Raw genomic sequence first — 25,716 nt, forward strand, 5'->3', positions numbered from 1 at the left:
ATAGATCTTGATGCTCAACGTTGAAGTAGCTTAATCCAGGCTTTCCATTGAAAAACATTTTCCAAATAACCCTATATGCTTTCCAGAAATTCTACATCATTTCTGATCAACAATATGTTAACAACATATATATCAGAAATTCTATAGTGCTCCCACTCACTTGTTTGGAAATACAAATTTCTCATAAACTTTGTATAAACCCAAAAATCTTTGATCATCATCAAAGCATACATTCCAACTCCGAGATGCTTACTCCAGTCCCTAGAAGGATTGCTGGAGCTTTGCATACTTACTAGCATCTTTCAGGATTGACAAAACCTTCTAGTTGTATCACATACAACCTTTCCTCAAAAATCATCGAGGAAACAATGTTTTGACATCCTATCTGCAAGATTTCATAAATAATGCAGTAATCGCTAATATAATTCCAACAGACTCTTAGCATCGCTACGAGTGAGAAAGTCTCATCGTAGTCAACTCCTTGAACTTGTCAGAAAATATCTTAACGACAAGTCGAGCTTTCTTAATGGTGATACTTACCATCATTGTCCGTCTTCCTTTTAAAATCCATCTGTACTCAATAGCCTTACGACCATCGAGCCGTTCTACCAAAGTCTACACTTTGTTTTCATACATGGATCCTCTCTCGGATTTTATGGCCTCGAGCCATTTATCGGAATCTGGGCCCACCATCGCTTCTCCATAGCTCGTAGGTTCATTGTTGTCTAGCAACATGACTTCCAAGACAGGATTACGTACCACTCTGAAGTAGTACGCATCCTTGTCATCCCACGAGGTTTGGTAGTGACTTGATCTGAAGTTTTATGATCACTATCATAAGCTTCCACTTTAATTGGTGTAGGTGCCACAGGAACAACTCATGTGCCTTGCCACACACTAGTTGAAGAGACGGTTCAATAACCTCATCAAGTCTCCACCATCCTCCCACTCAATTCCTTCGAGAGAAACTTTTCCTCGAGAAAGGACCCGATTCTAGAAACAATTCCTTATTGCTTTCGGATCTGAGATAGGAGGTATACCCAACTGTTTTGGGTGTCCTATGAAGATGCATTTATCCTCTTTGGGTTCGAGCTTATCAGCCTGAAACTTTTCACATAAGCGTCGCAGCCCCAAACTTTTAAGAAATGACAGCTTAGGTAAACCATAGTTCATACGGTGTCATCTCATCGGAATTACGTGGTGCCCTATTTAAAGTGAATGTGGTTGTCTTTAATGCCTAACCCATAAACTATCGTGGTAATTCGATAAGAGACATCATGGTATGCATCATATCCAATAGGGTGCAGTTATGATGTTCGGACATCACACTACGGTGTTCCAGGCTGTATTAGTTGTGAAACAATTTCCACAATGTCTTAATTCTGTGCCAAACTCGTAATTCAGATATTCATCTCTATGATCATGTCATAGGTCTTTTATCCTCTTGTCACGACGATCTTTCAACTTCACCCTGAAATTACTTGAACCTTTCAATAATTCAGACTCGTGATTCATCAAGTAAATGTACTCAACATCTACTCAAACCATCTGCGAAGTAAGAACATAACGATGTCCACTACACGCCTCAGCACTCATTGGACTGCACACATCAAAATGTATTACTTCCAACAAGTTGCTTTCTAGTTCCATTTTACTGAAAAACGAGGCTTTCAGTCATCTTGCCCATGTGGTATGATTTGCATGTCTCAAGTGATTCAAAATCAAGTGAGTCCAAACGGTCCATTTGCATGGAGTTTCCTCATGCATATACACCAATAGACATGGTTCGCATGTCTCAAACTTTTCAAAAACGAGTGAGCCCAAAGATCCATCAACATGGAGCTTCTTCATGCGTTTTACACCGATATGACTTACGTGGCAGTGCCACAAGTAGGTGGTACTATCATTACTATCCTATATCTTTTGGCATGAACATGTGTATCACTACGATCGAGATTCAGTAAACCATTCATTTTAGGCGTAAGACCATTGAAGGTATTATTCAAATAAACAGAGTAACCATTATTCTCCTTAAATGAATAACCGTATTGCGATAGACATAATCCAATCATGTCTATGCTCAACGCAAACACCAAATAACAATTATTTAGGTTTTAATACCAATCTCGATGGTAGAGTGAGCGTGCGATGCTTGATCATATCAACCTTGGAAACACTTCCAACACATATCGTCAGGTCACCTTTAGCTAGTCTCCGTTTATTCCGTAGCTTTTATTTCGAGTTACTAACACTTAGCAACCGAACCGGTATCTAATACCCTGGTGCTACTAGGAGTACTAGTAAAGTACACATTAACACAATGTATATCCAATATACTTCTATCGACTTTGCCAGCCTTCTCATCTACCAAGTATCTAGGGTAATTCTGCTCCAGTGGCTGTTCCTCTTATTACAGAAGCACTTAGTCTCGGGCTTGGGTTCAACCTTGGGTTTCTTCACTAGAGCAGCAGCTGAATTGCCGTTTCATGAAGTATCCCTTCGTGCCCTTACCCTTCTTGAAACTAGTGGTTTCACCAACCATCAACAATTGATGCTCCTTCTTGATTTCTACTTTTGTGGTGTCAAACATCGCGAATATCTCAAGGATCATCATATATGTCCCTGATATATCATAGTTCATCACGAAGCTCTAGCAGCTTGGTGGTAATGACTTTGGAGAAACATCACTATCTCATCTGGAAGATCAACTCCCACTCGATTCAAATGATTGTTGTACTCAGACAATCTGAGCACAAGCTCAACAATTGAGCTTTTCTCCCTTAGTTTGCAGGCTAAGAAAGTCGTCGGAGGTCTTATACCTCTTGATGTGGGCACGAGCCTGAAATCCCAATTTCAGTCCTTGGAACATCTCATATGTTCTGCGATGTTTCAAAAACGTCTTTGGTGCCTCAATTCTAAACCATTTAGCATTACGCACTAAACTATCATGTAGTCATCAAAACGTGTATGTCAGATGTTCGCAACATCCATAGACAACGTTCGAGGTTCAGCACACTGAGCGGTGCATTAAGGACATAAGCCTTCTATGAAGCAATGAGGACAAACCTCGGTTTACGGACCTAGTCCGCATAATTGCTACTATCAACTTTCAACTAAAAATTTCTCTAGGAACATCTCTAAACAGTAGAACTGAAGCGCGAGCTACGACATAATTTGTGAAGACCTTTTGACTATGTTCAGGATAATTAAGTTCATCTTATGAACTCCCACTCAGATAGACATCCCTCTAGTCATCTAAGTGATTACATGATCCGAGTCAACTAGGCCGTGTCCGATCATCACGTGAGACGGACTAGTCATCATCGGTGAACATCTTCATGTTGATCGTATCTACCATACGACTCATGCTCGACCTTTCGGTCTCTTGTGTTCCGAGGCCATGTCTGTACATGCTAGGCTCGTCAAGTCAACCTAAGTGTTTCGCGTGTGTAAATCTGTCTTACACCCGTTGTATGTGAACGTTAGAATCTAACACCCGATCATCACGTGGTGCTTCGAAACAACGAACTGTCGCAACGGTGCACAGTTAGGGGGAACACTTTCTTGAAATTATTATGAGGGATCATCTTATTTACTACCGTCGTTCTAAGTAAACAAGATGCATAAACATGATAAACATCACATGCAATCAAATAGTGACATGATATGGCCATCATCAGTTTGCTCCTCTTGATCTCCATCTTCGGGGCTCCATGATCATCATCGTCACCGGCATGACACCATGATCTCCATCATCATGATCTCTATCATCGTGTCTTCATGAAGTTGTCTCGTCAACTATTACTTCTACTACTATAGCTAACGGTTAGCAATAAAGTAAAGTAATTACATGACGTTTATGTTGACACGCAGGTCATAAATAAATTAAGACAACTCCAATGGCTCCTGCTGGTTGTCATACTCATCGACATGCAAGTCGTGATTCCTATTACAAGAACATGATCAATCTCATACATCACATATATCATTCATCACATCCTTTTGGCCATATCACATCACATAGCATACCCTGCAAAAACAAGTTAGACGTCCTATAATTGTTGTTTGCATGTTTTACGTGGCTGCTATGGGTTTCTAGCAAGAACGTTTCTTACCTACGCAAAAACCACAACGTGATATGCCAATTGCTATTTACCCTTCATAAGGACCCTTTTCATCGAATCCGATCCGACTAAAGTGGGAGAGACAGACACCCGCCAGCCACCTTATGCAACTAGTGCATGTTAGTCGGTGAAACCGGTCTCACGTAAGCGTACGTGTAAGGTTGGTCCGAGCCGCTTCATCCCACAATGCCGCCAAATCAAGATTTGATTAGTAACGGTAAGCATATTGAACAATATCGACGCCCACAACTACTTTGTGTTCTACTCGTGCATAGAAACTACGCATAGACCTAGCTCATGATGCCACTGTTGGGGAACGTAGCATAAATTCAAAATTTTCCTACGTGTCACCAAGATCTATCTATGGAGTCATCTAGCAACGAGGGAGGAGTGGATCTACATACCCTTGTAGATCACGCGCGGAAGCGTTCAAGAGAACGGGGTTGATGGAGTCGTACTCGTCGTGATCCAAATCACCGATGATCCTAGCGCCGAACGGACGGCACCTTCGCGTTCAACACACGTATGGAGCAGCGACGTCTCCTCCTTCTTGATCCAGAAAGGGGGGAGGAGAGGTTGATGGAGATCCAGCAGCACGACGGCGTGGTGATGGAAGTAGCGGGATTCCAACAGGGCTTCGCCAAGCGCTGCGGGAGGAGGAAGGTGTGTCATGGGAGGGAGAGGGAGGCGCCAGGGCTTAGGTTTCGTTGCCCTCCCTTCCCCCCACTATATATAGGGCCAAGGGAGGGGGGGGGCGCAGCCTTGGCCCTTCCTCCAAGGAAGGGTGCGGCCAGGGAGGAGTCCATCCTCCCCAAGGCACCTCGGAGGTGCCTTCCCCCTTTAAGACTCTTCCTTTCCTTATCTCTTGGCGCATGGGCCTCTTGGGGCTGGTGCCCTTGGCCCATACAGGCCAAGGCGCACACCCCTACAGCCCATGTGCCCCCCCGGGGTAGGTGGCCCTACCCGGTGGACCCCCGGGACCCTTCCGGTGGTCCCGGTACAATACCGGTGACCCCGAAACTTGTCCCGATGGCCGAAATAGCACTTCCTATATATAATTCTTTACCTCCGGACCATTCCGGAACTCCTCGTGACGTCTGGGATCTCATCTGGGACTCCGAACAACTTTCGGGTTACCGCATACTAATATCTCTATAACCCTAGCGTCACCGAACCTTAAGTGTGTAGACCCTACGGGTTCGGGAGACATGCAGACATGACCGAGATGACTCTCCGGTCAATAACCAATAGCGGGATCTGGATACCCATGTTGGCTCCCACATGTTCCACGATGATCTCATCGGATGAACCACGATGTCAAGGACTTAGTCAATCCCGTATACAATTCCCTTTGTCTATCGGTACGATACTTGCCCGAGATTCGATCGTCGGTATCTCGATACCTTGTTCAATCTCGTTACCGGCAAGTCTCTTTACTCGTTTCGTAACACATCATCCCGTGATCAACTCCTTGACCACATTGTGCACATTATAATGATGTCCTACCGAGTGGGCCCAGAGATACCTCTCCGTTTACACGGAGTGACAAATCCCAGTCTCGATTCGTGCCAACCCAACAGACACTTTCGGAGATACCTGTAGTGTACCTTTATAGCCACCCAGTTACGTTGTGACGTTTGGCACACCCAAAGCACTCCTACGGTATCCGGGAGTTGCACAATCTCATGGTCTAAGGAAATGATACTTGACATTAGAAAAGCTTTAGCATACGAACTACATGATCTTGTGCTAGGCTTAGGATTGGGTCTTTGTCCATCACATCATTCTCCTAATGATGTGATCCCGTTATCAATGACATCCAATGTCCATGGTCAGGAAACCATAACCATCTATTGATCAACAAGCTAGTCAACTAGAGGCTTACTAGGGACATGGTGTTGTCTATGTATCCACACATGTATTTGAGTTTTCTATCAATACAATTCTAGCATGGATAATAAACGATTATCATGAACAAGGAAATATAATAATAATCAATTTATTATTGCCTCTAGGGCATATTTCCAATAGTGAAACCCTAAGAGCGAACCGACAAAAATGACACGTGGGTTGACAACCGACATCGGTCAAAATCCTGTGACGGAATCAACTAATTTACCTATCCAAAACTGTTTCAGACTGCTTTATAACCCAAGAGCGGACCAACAAAAATAACACATGGGTTGACAATCGAGGCAGGCACAAATCTTATGACGTAATCAACTAATGAACTACCCAAAGTTGTTTGTGCATATTGTCTTATAAGTGAGAGTGAATTGCAAAAAAGCCACCACATTTGGGGCATCGATTGCAGAAAACCACGAGGTCGCTTATCATTTGCAAAAAACACCACACATTCAGTAAACTTTTAGCAGTGTGCACTGATCGACCGATTTGCTTCGTTTGAGTGCGTTTCCGACAGATGGGGCCCGGTTTCCCCCTACGTGGCATAACGGACGGCAAACGGCGCCGTCTGGTCGAGACGACTTGGTCGGCTCGCGTCGGACCGGCCGACCGCGCCGCCCCCACTCCACTTCTCACTCACTCGCTCCTCTGCTCTCCATGGGGCTTCAATGGGGAAGGCGAAACCTGGCGGCGGTGACGGCCGCGGCAGCGGCGGCGCTTCCGCTGGCGATGCTGGTGGTGCTGGAGATCCACTGGAGCTCTGCGGGAGCTCAAATCCTTCTCAGGCGGTGCCTCCTCCCCAATCCCCGGACCCGCAGTACACAGCGGCTAGGGCATTTGCCAAGGCGGTGAAGGCAAATCCGACGGGCAGTCAACACTTTGCATCCTCCTTCGGCGGTGTGGTGTAAGCCATCCATCCTCTCCCCCTCCTCACTGTTTCCCTGTTTCCCCGATCTGGATTCTAGGGTTAGGGTTCTAGGACAAGTACAGAGTTGGGGATTATGTTGTTGGTATTTGGTTTGGATTATTGTGTGTAATGTTAGTGAACTGCAAATTAGCTTGCCCTTAATTATTCAGTCATGCTAACTGAATTTTATCTGTAATGTTTGGGTTCTAGGGTTAGGATTATTGGGTTACAGTAATGGTTTGGAGTGCAAATTAGCTGTAACACTAGTTTTCAACTTACACAGTAGTTTAACATAATTGCACTGCTCAGTCTTGCTAACTAAGATGTTTTTAACTTAACTTTAACACTAGTTTAACATAATGGCTCATTAGTTTCAACTGCAATTGCACACTAGTTTTGAACATAAGGGCTCAATAGTCAGTTGTTTTAACTGAATTGTTTAACACTAGGTTTACTGAATTTTATCTGTATTGTTCAACACAAGTTTTTATCTGAATGTTAACAACTATGTTAAATGAACTAGGTTGGATGATGAAGAATGGGAAGTGAGGTTCCATTTCTTTGATAGAGATAATTTGGAAAGAACCATTTGCTTATCAAACATAACATATTGGAATTTTATTGCACTAATAGAGTTGGAAGGCTTTAGTTCAAGAGATTATATGTATTATGTCAGAGATCCAGGAGTTGGGGTGTCAGGAATGGAAGAATTAACTGATGATGACAACAACAACAACAACAACAACAAAGCCTTTAGTCCCAAACAAGTTGGGGTAGGCTAGAGGTGAAACCCATAAGATCTCGCAGAAGAATTAACTGATGATGACAAGGTTGAAGAAATGTTGGATGACATATGCAGTAAAGGAAATAATGTGGTTAACATTACAATCATGAGAAGTGATGCACACACACCAGCTGACCTGAACATTGGTCATGTTTATGAAGAGCAGGTCCCTTTGTCTGAATTAGGTGTACCACTTGTCTATGAGGTAGATACTTCAGGAGTTCTTTTCCCCAGTCCAGTTAAGCCCCAACCACAGCCTGTCCAGGTCATGAACACCCAGGAGAGTTCATGTTTGAAGCTTAAGGGTCCAAGTGAACCAGAGTTTGCATTGGACTATGGTAGTGAGAGGCATGAGTACTTCATGGAGACAGACCAAGATCAAGAGAAGATTGAGAAGATGATGGAGCAGAGGAGGAATGAAGAGATTGAAAAGTTTAGGACCAATAAGAAACAAAAAGAGAAGTACAAGGAAGCAAAGAGAAAACTTCCAGAGGTGCTTGCTGAAGAGTTCACTGACAGTGATAGTGACAATGAGATTTTAGAAGATGAAGACATAATAGCTAGGATGGAGGCAATGAAGAGGCATAGAGCTGATCCTCTCAATCACTTTGAAGGAGACACTGATGTAGAAGAGCTTTATGAACCAGATGAGGAGGAGTTGGAGGATGAAGCAGGAGAGGAGGAGGTAGGACAGGATGAGCAAGCTGAGGAGGGTAGGAGAGGAGGAAGCACTATAGGAGGAAGTAGTGCAGGAGGAAGAAGCAGCACAGGAGGAAGCCAGAGGAAGGGGCCAACAACCAGATCACATGGAAGTCTTGACCAAATCATAGAGCAAGATTGGATACCTTCATCTGATGAAGAGAGCAACCCAGGTGACTTAAGTCAGGATGATAATGATGGTGCTCAGCTTCCAACATTTAGGCAACTAAATGGTAGGAAGAGTAGGGCCAGAAAGCAGAAGCCTAGGCTTTGGTATGATGAGAAGAGGGAGAACCCACAAGAACACTTTGTGAAGAAACTTTGTTTTCTAGATGTCCAACAATTCAAGAGAGCACTTCTTACATTTCACATCTCACAAAACAGGAACTACTCTTTTCATAGAAACTTCTCAGATAGAGTTATTGCAGTTTGCAGTACAGAAGACTGTCCTTTTTTCATTGCTGCTTCTCAAATAGCACATGAGAAAACTTTTTGTATAAAGAAGATGAACTTGTACCACAATTGTGCTGCTGTAGGAGAGAGCACCAAAGTGACTGCAAGATGGTTGGCACATGAGTGTGAGGAACAGTTGAGGGCAGACATAAACACACCAGTCCCGACCATAATAGCCAATTTGAAGAATAAACATGGAATAGAAGTGTCCATTCACATGGCCTACAGAGCAAGGAAAGCAGCTAAGAGTGTTGTCCAAGGAGATCAAAGTGCACAATACACAAGGATAAGGGATTACCTCCAAGCTGTGTTGGATACCAATCCAGAAAGTAGATGCATTGTTACAACAAAGCAATTGAAGGCCCATCCTAGCATAAATCCTAGATTCCATGGCTTGTTCATGAGCCTGAATGCTTGCAAAGAGGGTTTCCTAAATGGTTGCAGACCCTTCATAGGTACCTATATTAATTTGTGTGAACACAATCATTTATGTTGTCCTAGTACTAATGTGAAATTTTCTGCTATAGGTGTTGATGGCTGCTTCATTAAGTTGACCACAGGGCAGCAAATATTGGCTACAGCTGGTAGAGATGGTAATAACAACATATTTCCCATTGCATTTGCAATTGTTGACAAGGAAGACACTGCCAGCTGGTCATGGTTTCTAACACAAGTGAAGTATGCTCTTGGTGGTGAGTCAGGGAAGCATGGCTACTACACTATCATATTTGATAGACAAAAGGTAACTCATACACCATAGTACTTACAAATAGTGCAAATTAGAACATGCTTAGTACTTACAAATAGTGCAAATTAGAACATGCTTAGTACTTACAAATAGTGCAAATTAGAACATGCTTAGTACTTACAAATAGTGTCTTCTGGCATCATATTCAAACATTAGTTTACTTTCACAGGGTCTGCTTAAAGCAATAACCAACGTATTCCCAAATTGCCCTCAAAGATTCTTCCTTAGACATATTTATCAGAACTTCCAAACAGCTGGCTTTAGAGGTGAAGAGTTAAAGAAATACATGGATCGGGCTAGTTATTCATATACTGAGCATGGATATAATCAAGCAATGGATGGTATGAAAAAAGAGTGTCAAGCAGCTTGGAAATGGCTTAGTAAGATACCAAAGCATACATGGGCTAGACATGCCATGGACACAAATTGTAAAACCGACTTGGTTGTGAACAACATAAGTGAAGTATTCAATAAAATGATACTTGATGTGAGAGGAAAACCAATTAAAACCATGGTTGATGGGATCAGAACAAAATTGTTAGTTAAGTTCAATGCCAATAGGACCAAGACAGAGACAGCTAAGTGGCAGATATGCCCAACATATGCTGAAAAGCTGGAAGAAGCTAAACATCATTCCAGATTCTATCAGTCAATCAAGGCTGGGCCTGATCTATACCAGGTTGCAAGTGGAGAAAGCACATATGCAGTAAATCTGAAAGATTACACATGTGGGTGTAGAAAATGGGACATGACTGGGGTTCCTTGCAATCATGGTGTTTCAGCAATTAACAAGGCTAAACTACATCCAGAAGATTTTGTTAATGCTTTCTTCAAGAAACCAATGTATCAACAAGCCTACAGTCCAATTGTCTCCCCTGTGCCTGGGCCTGATCTATGGCCAAAGACTGGGACCCCTGACATAGAGCCACCTGTTTTGAGAGACAAGCCAGGGAAGAAGCAGACAAAGAGGAGAAAGAATCAGTTTGAGAAGCCAGCTCCCAAGGATACTTCTAGGATGGCATCAATCACTTGTAGTAATTGCAATTTGAGTGGGCATAGGTACACTAGCTGCCACAAAAATCTTAAGCCAGCCCTTGCAATGAGAAGGAACCAACATCAGGTTAATTGTCCAAACTTCAAAAAATTCAGTTTATGATTATATTTCCTATACTATGTTCTAATCTTTGTATGTTTACACTGCAGGAAAACAGAAGAGTTGATGCAGCTTCATCAGCCCCAAGGGCAGCTCCATCAGTACCCAGGGCGAGAACTACAGCTCCACCAGCACCTAGGCCAGCTCCAGCAGTTCCCAAGGCAAGAACTACAGCTCCACCAGCACCTAGGCCAGCTCCATCAGCTCCTCCTGCAACTAGGAGAGCAACTGCATCTACTGTTGCTGCTTCTAGGCCAAGTTCATCTACTGCTATAGCTAGAAGGCCAAGTTCATCTACTGCTGGTGCTTCTAGGCCAAGTTCTTCTACTGCTGCAAAGAAAACATTCATACCACCTAGAGCTTCAGGTACTGGAAGGCTGAGAAAACCTTCTTACAAGATGTCTGAGTGGTTCAATTGTTCCCAGGGCAGCAAGAAGAAGTAATTTCATGATGGTGATGTTGAAAACAATTTCAAGTTTGTGATGTTGAAAACAATTTCAAGTTTGTGATGTTCAAAACAGCTGTGAGTTTGTCATGTTCAAACCAGTTTAATTCAGCCTATTTTGGCTACTTTGTGATGGCACTATGTAAGTTACCTAATTATGGTTGTGATCAAGACTTTTATGCATGAGGATGTCAAGTAGACTATGATAATGATTATGTTGAATATGATGCTGTCATTTAGACTTTGTTGCATCAAGCTATTTAGGATTTTATCACTTAGGGTGGCTCGGTGTCGACCAATCTTAAATGAACCATTTTTGTCACTTAGTGTGGCTAGGCGTCGCCCAACCCCTAGTGAAGCAAATTTATCACTTAGGGTGGCTCGGCGTCGACCAACCCCTAAGTGAAGCAAATTTGTCACCTAGGGTGGCTCGGCGTCGACCAACCCCTAAGTGAAGCAAATTTGTCACTTAGGGTGGCTCGACGTCGACCAACCCCTAAGTGAAGCAAATTTATCACTTAGGGTGTCTCGGCGTCGACCAACCCCTAAGTGAAGCAAATTTATCACTTAGGGTGGCTCAGCATCGACCAACCCCTAAGTGAAGCAAATTTGTCACCTAGGATGGCTCGGCGTCGACCAACCCCTAAGTGAAGCAAATTTGTCACCTAGGGTGGCTCGGCGTCGACCAACCCCTAAGTGAAGCAAATTTATCACTTAGGGTGGCTCGGCGTCGACCAACCCCTAAGTGAAGCAAATTTATCACTTAGGGTGTCTCGGCGTCGACCAACCCCTAAGTGAAGCAAATTTATCACTTAGGGTGTCTCGGCGTCGACCAACCTTAATTCAACAGATTCATAGCTTAGTTCACAGCTTAGTTCACAGCTTAGCCAAGCTAAACCCATTACATGCCATGCCATACTTCACAGCTTAGTTCAATAGATTCAAATTTAGCACACATTACAAGCCATAGTTCAATGCTTCATAAGTAAATTAGTTCAACAGATTCAAACTTAACACATTACAAACCATAGTTCAAAGCTAGTAACTAAAGACAATGACCCACATGGTCATATGACAGCACAATTTATTCTTCACCACAAATACCCTTGATTTCCTTCAGCTTCCTCTTGTTACTTTCACCTGCTTTCTTCAGGTCAGCAACAACACACTGCAAAGTACTCTTCTCAATGCTCAACTTCTCCTTCTCTTTAGTCAACTCAGCAATGTAACAATCCAGCTTCTCCTTCTCTTTCTTCAGGTCAGCAAAGCTAAACTCCAAAGTCCTCTTATCAGAGCTCATCTTTTCCTTCTCTTTCAGATGATTGAACTTCAAATTCCTAATGGCATTGGCTTGAGCAACATGAATGCACTTCAACTGATCAACAACTGCCTTCATTTTTTGATCTCAGCATCCTTTTCCATGCTGCTGTCAGCAACATTCATATCAGTTTCATGTGGCAGATTATCCTGAGAATCCAAGAGGTTGTTCACATCTTCAACAAGCTTCTCATAAGTCTCCTGCAACTCTTTTTTCTGTTGTGCTAGATTGTGCACAGTAAATAAATGCTCAAGGCATGCCATCTTATTGGCCTGGATGCTATTCTCATACATAAGCCACAGTTTGTGGAGTGCATTCTGCAGATGATCTGGCCACTCCTCATCTACCCACTGCACTAATCCACAGTTATTAACTCCCTGCAATACAAAATAAAGTAGTTCAAACATGTTGTCACATGTTACATTTTCAGTTAAGTTCAGGTTACAGTTAAGGTGCAGATTCAGTTAGATCAATTCAACTCAAAAAACTAAACAACAATTATTGTGAGCATGTTTCCTAACATGAACAGTTACTATGAACATAAATCAATATCAATGAACCATGAACAGGAACTATGAGCAATGAACAGTAAACCCTAGAACATGAACAATTAACCCTAGAACAGATGAACTGTACTACACAGGAGAGGTTTCACATTGCAACTAATTTACTAACTTACTTCTACGGCACAGGCAATGAACCTCCTCCCAGTGCTTATCCCCTGGAATGCAACACATTTCTTCCCTGGCTTGCCATGCTCGCACATCACCCTCAAATCGTCAGCAGAACCAGTGAACAACGGGTCATCCATTGTTGGTGGGATCTGGGCAACACAAATGTACTGGTTCAAATCAAGCTGAAACCCTAAATCCAAAATGCCCAAATCAAAACCCTAAATGCAGTCCCTGTGGAACCAACTAACCTTAATAGGGGAGTCGTAGGAAGAAATGATCTGCACCTCGGAGTCCTCACTGCTCGAGCCGTCGCTCCAAGACACCATGGCGGCCGGTGGCGAGCGGAGAGGAAAGGAGGCAGAGTAAGGTTGAGAGCGGGAGGGAGAGCAAAGGAGCGAGCGAGTGAGAAGTGGAGTGGGGGCGGCGCGCTCGACCGGTCCGATGCGAGCCGACCAAGTCGTCTCGACCAGACGGCGCAGTTTGCCGTCCGTTACGCCACGTAGGGGGAAACCGGGCCCCATATGTCGGAAACACACTCAAACGAAGCAAATCGGTCGATCAGTGCACACTGCAAAAAGTTTACTAAATGTGCGGTGTTTTTTGCAAATGATTAGCGACCTTGTGGTTTTCTGCAATCGATGCCTCAAATGTGGTGGTTTTTTGCAATTCACTCTATAAGTGAAGAGCAAACCGACAAAAATGACATGTGGGTTGACAATCGACGTCGGATAGTTGATCTTGTGACAAAATTGGCTAATGACCTATCCAAAATTGTCTCGGGCTGGCTTATAACCATAAAAGGCAAACCGACAAAAATAACACGTGGGTTGACAATCGACGTCGGATAGTTGATCTTGTGACAGAATCAACTAATGACCTATCCAAAATTGTCTCGGGCTGGCTTATAACCAAAATAGGCAAACCGACCAAAATAACACGTCAATTGACAATTAACATATGTGCGAAGTTCATGACACAATTAACCAATGACCTCCCTGGAGTTGTTTTGCATTGGCTTATCAAGATACAAACGAATACAATATTAAAGAACAAGAGATGCTCCCTCCGATCTGAACTAATTGACGCAGTTAATTCGGATCGAAGGAAGTAGGTAATATAACACATATGAAAAAGAAAAATGATAAACACCTGAATAATGCAAAAGCGTCCGCAGCTAGTTCTCTCATATTTTTTGCTAGTGGCAGGCCATATATCAGGTAGGGCACAGGAGTATGCGTGAGAGAGAGAGGGAGTCCTTGAAGAATGTGTAATCCATCGCCCATGATAGACCCTAGGTTTAGTGGGTGATTATTCAAAGGATTTTCGCAGGATTTTTTTGCCTACGCAACAAACTTTTGTCGCGGATTCAAACCCGTCGGCGTGTGCAACTTATAGGGGCCTTTTCGATTCACAAAATCCTAAAAACTCAGGATTAGAAAAACACATAGAATTGGAATATCATTATCATTTAAATGATATAGTATTTGGGGTTGTTTGACTGCATCGTAAGAAAAACAAAAGGATTTTTCAAAAAGGTTTGAGTGGATGCTAGAAATTCCATGGAAAGTAATACAAAGAAATCCTTAGAAAAAAATTCCCATATGAATCAATCCTATGAATCAAACAACCAACATATGGAAAAAATCTAATGAATTCTAATCCTCCAAATTCCTATGAAAATCCTTTGAATCGGCTTCTTTGATTAGTTTAGTTGTGCTAGCTAGGAGGCTCATCGGCCGTCTCTCTCGCTTGTAGGACACTACTCTTGTGCTATGAACCCGGCTCGAAAGATGCACCGAATGAAGAGAAGACCGTGAATTCTTGGGGCTTGGGAAGGGTTTATGCTTTGTATGGAGAAAGAGGTCATGGAATTGCTTACTCAAAATTTATCTCAAGACCTGATAACTAGAAACTATGAATTTTTAGCCCTAAAAACAGTTGTAACAGCTGCATGAGGTCACGAAAAAACATGGGTATGCACCCATATTTTGCTTACAATGAGGCATATTTAGGTCCAATCTACCAGAAGATCCATCCAACCCAAGACTGGAGCAGAAAAGCCAACCACATGAATGGGAAGTTTAACCTCCGCGCTGGTCGATTCCGTCCGCCATCGTCAACACCCACGCGGTCACCCCGAGCCCTGCCGTGGCCCCAACGACCCCCACTTGAGCTTGCCATTGCCTAGCCGATTCCGGTTGTCGTCGCTTAGGCATGGTCGTCGTCAAGCTTGAACTGGAGTCAGCGCGCACTTGGCCTGTAATGACCGACGCACCGCGCTTGGGCCAGGTCATGCGGTCGAACTTGGCCATCGCCCCGGCTCCTAACACTGTTCCTCAACCTCCGTCGACCGAAAGCAATCTCGGTACCCGTGAGGTGTTCAAGGAATTCCCCAAAGGGTTTTTATTTTTATTTTTTACTCATTTCCTGATTGAATATGATGTAGTTGTAGTATGTTGCATAATATAATAGTTGAAATGTGTAATTTTACATTGAATTTTAATTTGCCATGAACCTGAAACCAACAACCAAAGATCTATTCGACATATCTAGGCCAAAGGATGCAAGCATCACACGTCGTTAAATAGAGATCAAAGTGCTAAACAACAAATACGACACATGTGCTAGTAACTAACGTAGTCGCAAAATTCATGGCTAATTCGACCGCTGCTTGCTAAAACAAGCAAACTAAAACAACAAAAGGCAACTGATATAACACTAAAATGATAAAACAACCGAAGAATATAAGAGAACTGCTTGGGTATTTTGCTACATAGTATTGCGATGATGGTCCTAAAACGGTTACATTGTTAATTAGTGGAGTTATGCGGTTTGTTTTGGAAAGCAATTGCTGGAACATCAACAATGCTATATAAACGTGTGCATTTGTCTCGTCGAGGTTTTAAGAAGCATGAGCCTAAAAACGCAAGCCTAAAGCCACCTGAACCCTAGATAACCAAACAATGGAACTTCCATATTTTAAAATTTTATTCAATTATTTTAGGAGCATATATAAATGCATTATTACTGTTATAACCAGCATTTTTTTCCGAGTAATTGCATCCTTTATTAAAATCAGACATTCATAGGGATACATATTATGTCGAGCAGAACAGAAAGCCACACATGGTGCCGGAACGGAAGGGAAGAGGATGCCTTAGCGGGAATGAGGCTCCCCATTGAACTCTCTCTTTTGGTGAATGAACTTGACATTTTGAAAAGTTTAGAGGTATTTTGTGCTTGTAGACGGGCCAACCATCGTGCGCCGGGCTTGGGCCGGGCTGCACAGGCCCAAGTTTAATGCTGTCATCATCATTGTGCTTTTTCACTAGTATGTAGAGAGACGATCGACCTTGAAATAACAATAATACTACATCTACGAAAGGTGCTACCTAGGCCTACTTAACCTTCCATAAAATTCCTTTCTTCCCCCTTATTTTAACCGGTGTGGGCCCCAGCTGCTAATCCTGGCCCAATTAACAAATCCCACATCAGCTTTTACGTAAGATCTGAACGCAAGCTTACCTATGTCTAGCATTGCTCTTGAAATAATCTGTCGCTGACTCACTGTAATCAGGGCTGTGTTGTGTCTAATCATACAGTGTTGGACAAGGATTAATCGTACTATTAGCAAGGTTGTTGAAATAATCTGCCTCTGACTCACTGTAATCAGGGCGGTGCCAGGACCCACAAGGTCAGCTATCTGCAACACCTGCCCCGGACGTAATCCACCCGCAGGTCCCCGCGGGCCCACGCGTTTTCGGTGCCGCCGTGGGGCCCGCGCCCGCCCATTTCCATTCCCACCCGAACCCGGCGTAGACACTTGCAGACCCGGTCCACGCCGCAAGCAACGGCCGGAAGCCCCTCGCCCATCCCCACACCGCACCCGGAAATCCGCTCCGCCCACCCACAGACAGCTGCGCCCCACCACCACGCGGTGCCCACACGTCACGCAGGGCACCGCGGCCCACCGCGGGTGAACACGCTACCGGCCAAAACCGGCCACCTGGTTCGGCGCGCCACCAGGTCGGTTCAAGCAAAGATTAGCACCCGGCTCACCGACGCGCGGGCCACGGGGCCGCTGGTCCCCACGCGTCATTGGGTGGAGTGGGCCGGTTTCCCCGTTTCCGTTGGCGGTGGATGGGCGCGGGGACGGCGTGGGCCGCGCTGTTAGGGGCAGCCGTGTAATTAGCGACGCTCCCACACCGGTAACGGACGGCGGCTTTTGCTTAGGCGGGCGGCAGCGGGGAGGGGGAGGGGGAAGCGAAGCGAGGCTGCTGCTCTGCTCTGCCCTGCCCACCGCCCTCTCTGCTCTCTCCGTCCCGTTCCCCTCCATCCCCTTGGATTTCAGGCGAGGCGGCCGGAGCGAGCTAGCGCGCGGGCGGTAGTGCGGCGTGCTGCTGCTGCTGCTGCTGGTCGCCGCGGCCGGCGCGCAGGTAAGCGAACAGCTCCGCCCCTCCTGCTCCTCCGCCTGGTTAGTTAGTTGGTTCGCTGGCTCCTCGGCCTCGAGATGTCTGGGACTACTATGGTTTTGGTTTTGCTAGCGGCTGCACGAGGCGCGGCCCGCGGGGTCGACGGGGAGGAGCGGGGATTCGTCGCCCAGGCGAGCGCCTGGGCTCGTCCTGTTCTGTTTCCGAAAAGGGGAAATAATCACTGGGGTCGGCGCCGCTTGCTCGCGATTAATCCCCAGGCCGTTTGGTTCAATCCGCGACGAGTTGGGGGTGATTTGGGGCGGTCTGTGCGAAGAGGAAGACGCTTATAGTTCGCGCGGTGCGACTGATGTTTCCGTTTCGATCGGCTGGTTGTTTGCTCCTTCCTAAATTAGTATAGTTTAGTACTACTACTTCTCCTTATGTTAGCTGCTGGATGTGGAGTGCGTGTGGTTGGTGCCGCGCATTCATCAGTAGTAGTATGCGTTTTTGGCCAATTAGAGCGTGTGGTGCAGTGAGGGTAGCTTATGTGTAAGGTTTCCATTTGTGTGCTATTTCATTTTCAACCCCTTGTCGTTTTCGCACCATCGAATGGTGCATGTGGAAATTGGATTTGGAGGAATTGGGGATGTGGGGGATTGTAGATGGTGGGTTCCTAGACCAGCCTGGAACTGGAAGCGCCTGAGTATACCCACCTTTTGTTTTGTTTTTTGCACACAACATAATTGAACTCTATATTTTGTACGTGCTGGCTGGTTGTTCCTTAAATCAGTAGTAAGTAGTACTGCGTGCTTAAGCTGCTGGATTTTAAATGCGTGTCATTGGTACCGTGCATTCATCAGCAGTAGTAGGTGTTCTTGGCAATTAGAGTGCGCGGCTCAGTAAAGCGCAGCTTAATATATGCGTTGGATAGTTTGTGTGGCAGTTGGAGGAATTGGGGTTGTGGGATTGTAGTGGGTGGGTTCCTAGACCATCCAGAAGCTACTGAATATATCCACCTTTTGTTTTTGGGCACAGGGTATAACTGAACTCTAGATTTTGTACGGATTTGATGCTTCGTTAGAAATGTAATTTTTGTGTGTAATGAAATGGCTTGTGCCCCAAACTTTATATAGGCTAACTCTTTTGTTTTGTGCATTTGGTGCATGGATTGAAGTGGCCAGGAGACAGTATGAGGCATTGGCTTTGTTGCAATATCCGGAGCGGTGACGACGACGACAGACATGAGGTGGAACATTCCAAAGCTCAGGGGAATAAGATAGACGGTTCGTTCATGTACTTGTGTGTTTAAACATTATTTGGTTCACTCTGCATTATGGATGCAAACTGAATAACAATTGTATCCCTGTGGTTTTAGATGTGAATTTGAATGCTAGTTAGGACTTAGCACATACTCAGACCAGGTGTATGTGCCATCAAATATTAGGTAGAAATGTACTTCAAGCTGTGCCCATGAAAGGTTGTGCAAACCATTCTTAGATTCTTTTGAAGGGCGGGCCCTGATTCGTGAAATGTTCTTGCTATGTGTCTAACAATGAATAAATTGGTCTACCATGCTCCACAGCATAATAAGCTCAATTTTGTAGTATTTTGGAACTGCTCGAACAGCGGTAACCATCTTGTGTAAGCACAACGGTTCTCAGGAAGAAGAATTGACATATCCAAAAATGTATAACAGATAAAAAAGAGAATAAAGCTAGATATGGTTAAAACCTGAAAGTAAATACTTGCGAAGAAAGTGTGGAAGGCCAAGACAATAGTTGAAAATGGAAATAAAAATAGAAGAAAGAAAAGAATAGGGCCCAACCGGGTTCGAACCGGTGACCTATTGATATGCAGTCAATTGCTCTACCACTGAGCCATGGACCCATTTCTATCCTTACATTTGACCCTAAATGAATAATTTCACAAGCAAATATTAATTGGTTCACTCTTTATTGTCAATGCAAATTGAATATCAATTTGTATCCTTGCAGATTTAGATATGGATTAGAGTGCTAGTTAGGAACTCTCACACACTCATATCAGCTGTATATGCCATCATAAATTAGGTAAACATACTTCAACTTGTGCTCATGGATTGCCAGTTCCAGCTTTTATGTAAGATGCTATTTTTGGGTTATGCCATTCTTAGATTCTTTTGAAGGGACCTAATTGGAGAAATGTCCTTGTACGTGTCTTAAAATGCGTATATCAGTCTATCACGCTCCACAGAATATACAATACATAATTGTCTTAATTTGAAGTAATTGAGAACTGTTTCAATAGCGGTTAACCATCTAATGTAAGCATAACAGTTCTCACAAAGAAGAATCGACATGACAAAAAATGCATAACGGATGAAAAGGGAACTATTTGAATAGCGGTGTCCATTTACTGTAAGCATAACAGTCTCACAAAGAAGAATCGACATGACAAAAGGGAACTATTTGAATAGCGGTGTCCATTTACTGTAAGCATAACAGTCTCACAAAGAAGAATCGACATGACAAAAGGGAACTATTTGAATAGCGGTGTCCATTTACTGTAAGCATAACAGTCTCACAAAGAAGAATCGACATGACAAAAAATGCAAAACGGATGAAAAGGGAAGTAATTGAGAACTATTTGATTAGCGGTGACCATCTAATGTAAGCATAACAGTTCTCACAAAGAAGAATCGACATGACAAAAATGCATAACGGATGAGAAGGGAATAAAGCTAGATATGGTTAAAACTTGAAAGTGAATACTGTGACGCAAGTGTGGAGGGCCAACACCGTGGTTGACAAAGAAATAAAATTAGAAAAAGAAAACAATAGGGCCCAACCGGGTTCGAACTGGTGACCTATTGATCTGCAGTCAATTGCTCTAACAACAGCAAAAGCAGTGGGTCCATGCACAGTGGTAGAGCTACCACTGCGTTATGGACCTGCTGCTGTGGTTGTTGTTGGTCATACATATATGTGGAACCATCTATGAGCTGTGTGTATCAATATTGGGTGGTAATGGCCTCTGTCATATTCGAGTCCCTTGTTGCGGATTTTCACTCATATGCCTTATAATGTATTCTGTAGCAATCTGTTTGGGAAAACGGTTTCAAATATATTATGTTATTGCTTGTTGCATCTTTTTTCCTTTTGCTGACATGATTTTTATGCTGAGTCCTCAGTGATTGCATTTTTATGTCTTTCATCAGGCAAGCAAAAATCTTCGAAACCTGCTGATCAACCTGAGCCAGATATTTCCCCTCCTACAATTGATGTCCCAGAACTGTCATTTGAGGACTTGAAAGAAAAGACTGACAATTTTGGATCGAGTTCTCTGATTGGTGAAGGTTCATACGGACGAGTATATCATGCTACCATGGATGATGGCAGGCAAGCGGCTATTAAGAAATTTGATGCATCTGAAAATGAGCCTAACGATGAATTTTTGAAACAGGTGAATATGTGTTGCCTATTTAGTTTATTTAATCTTAACTTTCTGAATGTTATACCTCGTGCATTGATGATAGTACCAAAGGAATTAAGCTCTATAGTTTTATTTTTATAACTCCAGGTCTCACTTGTATCAAGGCTAAAACATGAAAATCTTGTGGAGATGCTGGGCTACTATGTGGAGGGCAACTATCGTATACTGGCATATGAATTTGCAACAATGGGTTCTCTTCACGATGTTCTGCATGGTAAGACTTGAGAACCTAGTGTCTTTAACATGTGGCATACTCATGAAACTATTCTTAAGGGCAACAAGTTCAGTTATGATGGACCTGCATCTATTTCTCTATAAACAGGAAGAAAAGGAGTTCAAGGTGCGCAACCTGGCCCCGTGCTTGACTGGATGCAGAGAGTCAAAATTGCTATCGAGGCGGCAAAAGGTATAGAGTACCTACATGAGAAGGTTCAGCCTTCAATCATCCATCGGGACATCAGATCAAGCAATGTGCTTCTGTTTGAGGACTTCAAGGCGAAAATTGCGGACTTCAACCTCTTAAATCAAGCTCCTGATATGGCAGCACGTCTCCATTCGACTCGTGTATTAGGGACATTTGGATATCATGCGCCAGAGTAATTGTCTAATTCATACTAATACATTTTTGCATGTTGTTCAATACCTTGCATTAACATAACTCAACTACAGTTGTTCCAGCGCACAAGTCTTGAAAAAGTTAGATATAATAAAATTTTATTGCAAAAGTAAGTATTCATATGGTTTTAGTTCATAATGATGTCAATGTGGTAGGGCCCATCTTTAAATGACAGCTGCTTCGAAAGGTTTAATATGCTGTTTGGATGAAGTAACTTTTAGACTGTCCTTGTCACCACGTGGCTTGCTATCGTACGCGTTTTATGTTCAGCTGGTTGATTCCTATTGACTTCAACCCACTTTTTGTGTACGAATGCCCTACTGACGGTTCTCGTAAGTTGTAACTGCTTAAGTAGCCAGCATAAACCACATTTGTGGTGCTCCTGATATAGCAATAGATTCATGGGGTTGACATTCAATAGACATGACCGGAACAAGCTTAAGTGCCATGACCTGCATATTATCATAGCCAAAGTAACCCTGTCGTGGATGTGGTGGCGCATCATGGCAGGGAAGCATTCATGTTTCATGCACACAACAAATAAACACTGCAGCATAGTTCTGGGAACCTGCTGACCAAATAAGAATGGACCAAATGTAGTGGATTAAAGAACTTCCTGATTTGAACCCCATGATGTACACCTGTATCAATAGAGTGGACGCCCAAACCGCTGCACGCTACCATTCTCTGTGGCAAATGTTGGAATTGAAAGTAGTAGTGTATGCCGTAGTCACCGGGAATATGGTGCACGGCATGGCACATATCCTCTAGAATTTATCTTAAAACCGTTATTGTGCTGCAACTCGACTTGGGGTGATGAATCTGATTACCATGATATGTGCCAGTAAACTGATGCTCACTATTTTTGTCCATTTTTTACTCGCGTAATACATTACAATTTGCACATCTAGTACATTTTTCTCTTCTTCACAAGGATAAATGAAAACTACTTGTATGACTTTTGAGCATTCAATTTCGTACTATCACCTGGTCTTTAGAACCAACCGTTGGACTTGAGAACCTCCACATAATTGCATATCCAAAAAGAACACTAATAAATCTGGCTTTAATGTGTCGAGCGAGTAGGATATGTGGAGTTTTAGACTGGTAATCATGTTTTACATTGATAACCATTAGCCCCAACTGTCATATTTTCGTGTGAGACTAATATCGTTTGATATAATATTTAATTGTCTAGATGTGTAAAATTTATTCGCCATTATATGGTCGTTTGGATATCAACTTATGAACTTCCAACTATACGGTGGTTGGCTTCTGCTGATATTTAGGCATGCAGCCTTTCTCTGCTAACTAATGTTCCTATATAGCGGCACTGATATTGCGTATTTGGGATAAAAACAACAACACACTTATTTTAGGATAAATATGTCATACTAAGGAAAATGGCTGACTTTTGGAGATTGTATTTCTGTCTTTGGGCATCGCCTAGCACGCTGTCGGACATCATGCAGCTTTTCTCTGCTAACTAATGTTCCTATATAGCGGCACTGATATTGCGTATTTGGGATAAAAACAACAACACACTTATTTTAGGATAAATATGTCATACTAAGGAAAATGGCTGACTTTTGGAGATTGTATTTCTGTCTTTGGGCATCGCCTAGCACGCTGTCGGACATCTGCTTTCCCAGTTCGCACACGACAAAATATGGCTTGTCAGCATGTAGTGTACATTTTTGGACATTCTGCAGAACATCATTAATTTGCCAAATAGGTGTGTGCGTCATCTAAGCGACCGAAAACCTTGTGGTGGACTACATAAGCCTAGTTAAGCGGTAGCCTTTTATTCCAGACCTAGTTAATCCTATATTTTCAGGATATTTGTCTCAATCCACAAAGTTAACATTTCCGGCAACAATTTGATATTTGCTTTCCGGTGCCTACAAGAAACAAAATATGTTTACTGATTGATTTTGTTTGCACTTCTGACTGGAAGGAAACCGGTCAAACAAGAAACACGACGAACTGCAATTTTTGTGTTTTGCCTGGACGATGTTGGTTTATCTGTTCATAATGATTATATTCTCAGTATTACCCTGCGTAAACTAATCGTGAAGTTACCAAGGACTGGCCCTAAGAAATATTCTAGTGAGATCAATAACTTATATGGCAGCCACTATATCTTTATCTAGTCAGATTAACATTGTAACAAAAGGCGTACTTTTATTCTTGGCATGTGTTGCGGAAATATTTGTAGCCCTGCTTTTCATGCATTTCTTCTCTAATTTGATGCTCATGTTTGTTGCAGATATGCTATGACTGGCCAGCTGACACAGAAGAGTGACGTCTACAGCTTTGGCGTGGTTCTTCTTGAACTTCTGACTGGAAGGAAACCGGTCGATCACACAATGCCTCGGGGGCAGCAAAGTTTAGTCACTTGGGTATGTTATTTTGTTAGCATACTGTTACTGTGTTTGCTTATTTCCCTGTTACTCTAGTGAATTTCCCCTTGTCTACTATGATATATATCAAGTGCGTAAAACTGAAGCTGTAAAAGTTATAAAGAAATGCTGGGAAAAGAGAGGCTTCTTGTTGCAAGTTCAGAATTATAAATCTTAACAGTACAGCAACTATCTGACTGGATACCCTCATTTGCACACTGATTTATGTTTTCTAAAAGTTAGCTTGGCTATAAGTTGTTCGGGATGTGAATTTATATTTAACTCACTAGTGTACTTGTACAGTAACAGCTCAGTCCAGTTGAGTACTTCAATCAGTTAGTGTCTGAAGTCTGAACACCAGACCTAACAGGAAATTAGATGATAACACACATTTTCTGTCTAGAATTTTGGATTTTTGTAAGTCTGAACACCAGACCTAGCAGGAAATCGGGTGGTAACCATCATCTATGCACACTTTCTGTCTAGGATTTTGGATTTTTCTATTGCCTATTATTTGCTGGTTCCAGTTGGTAATTAGTGAGCAATTGGCACTGATTGATAGCAATCTGGTTGTGCAATGTTTCTCTCCAGGCTACTCCAAGATTGAGTGAAGATAAGGTGAAGCAATGCGTAGATCCTCGGTTGAAGGGAGAATATCCTCCAAAGGGAGTTGCTAAGGTATGTCTATTCCACTTTGTTTATATGGTATTCTCCATTGTTCCGCAATTATTTGTATCGGTGAACCATGGGGTCGCTGGTGCTTACCCCCTTGCATTCTCAACCTGCAGCTTGGTGCGGTGGCAGCTCTGTGCGTGCAGTATGAAGCAGAGTTCAGGCCCAACATGAGCATCGTCGTCAAGGCGCTCTCTCCTCTGCTACAACAAAGAGCAGCAGCCCCGGCAGCCTCGGAGCTGGCCCCGGCACCCGGGGCTTAGGAGGTGCTGGATCATGAGACTTCCCAGCGCTTACTAGCCCGAAATGGCTGGCACACCGGGTGTGATTTGCGAGCGGTTTGTAGATTTGTTTTCCGGGATTCTTCAGTCGGATACATAATATTTTCTCTGCCAGTCTGTTGCTGCCACCCTAGGGATTTTCTGCTGTTTGAGATTTGTGATGTACATTTGTCTGTTATATAGGTGGTCAGTGGTTATCTGTGCTCTTTTTATTGGAAGTGCATATCGGAAATGTCCAAAACTCGAGGCGTCTTTTGGAACTAGATTAAATGCAACATGCTCATAACTTCTTTATTTGGTGCTCCGTGTGGTCACCCGTGCTAGTATCTAGAATCAGTTTGGCTAATTCACATCTAGATGTTTTCGAAGGATGTCACATCTAAACTTCCGCAAATAACGCAGCAACAAGGAACAAAAAAAACTGGAACAAAAAAAAATAGACCATAAACATAGTGGACATCAGGTTAAATATGACATAGATTGGCAGAACTATGTCACATATAGATGTGTCCTAGATAGACCCATCTAGAATCTTGACAGAATCTCAGCAATGTCAATTTTTTCGCATCTAATCTCAAGATGGATGGCATGATGGGAAATTCGGAACCGGCTGTCCAAACACTTATAGCTTTTGAGTGGGGAACAATTCTTT

General features: G+C 43.2%; 1 protein-coding gene and 1 non-coding gene across 2 annotated transcripts; one reads left to right on the top strand and one right to left on the bottom strand.

The window, feature by feature from the left end:
• Positions 1 to 17,367: 17,367 nt before the first annotated feature.
• LOC123087659 (PTI1-like tyrosine-protein kinase 2) lies at positions 17,368 to 25,358 on the top strand. Its single transcript, XM_044509705.1, has 8 exons — positions 17,368 to 17,646; positions 18,797 to 18,905; positions 20,819 to 21,063; positions 21,181 to 21,307; positions 21,416 to 21,689; positions 23,979 to 24,111; positions 24,703 to 24,789; positions 24,900 to 25,358. Exons 2-8 carry the CDS (start codon positions 18,812 to 18,814, stop codon positions 25,044 to 25,046), a joined length of 1,107 nt encoding a protein of 368 aa, XP_044365640.1. The 5' UTR covers positions 17,368 to 17,646; positions 18,797 to 18,811; the 3' UTR covers positions 25,047 to 25,358.
• Positions 19,438 to 19,509, bottom strand: TRNAC-GCA (transfer RNA cysteine (anticodon GCA)). Its single transcript has one exon. It is a non-coding gene; the product is annotated as a tRNA-Cys (tRNA).
• Positions 25,359 to 25,716: the final 358 nt, after the last annotated feature.

This window comes from Triticum aestivum, chromosome 4A (genome assembly GCF_018294505.1).
Source record: "Triticum aestivum cultivar Chinese Spring chromosome 4A, IWGSC CS RefSeq v2.1, whole genome shotgun sequence".
NCBI classification, from domain to species: domain Eukaryota; kingdom Viridiplantae; phylum Streptophyta; class Magnoliopsida; order Poales; family Poaceae; genus Triticum; species Triticum aestivum.

What these genes read in the sequence shown, in the direction of transcription:
- LOC123087659 (XM_044509705.1), top strand. Translation starts at nt 18,812, where the DNA reads ATGAGGCATTGGCTTTGTTGCAATATCCGGAGCGGTGACGACGACGAC. An exon ending in ACGATGAATTTTTGAAACAG is followed by an intron (nt 21,064 to 21,180) that starts GTGAATATGTGT and finishes TTATAACTCCAG; the next exon opens with GTCTCACTTGTATCAAGGCT. An exon ending in TCTTCACGATGTTCTGCATG is followed by an intron (nt 21,308 to 21,415) that starts GTAAGACTTGAG and finishes CTCTATAAACAG; the next exon opens with GAAGAAAAGGAGTTCAAGGT.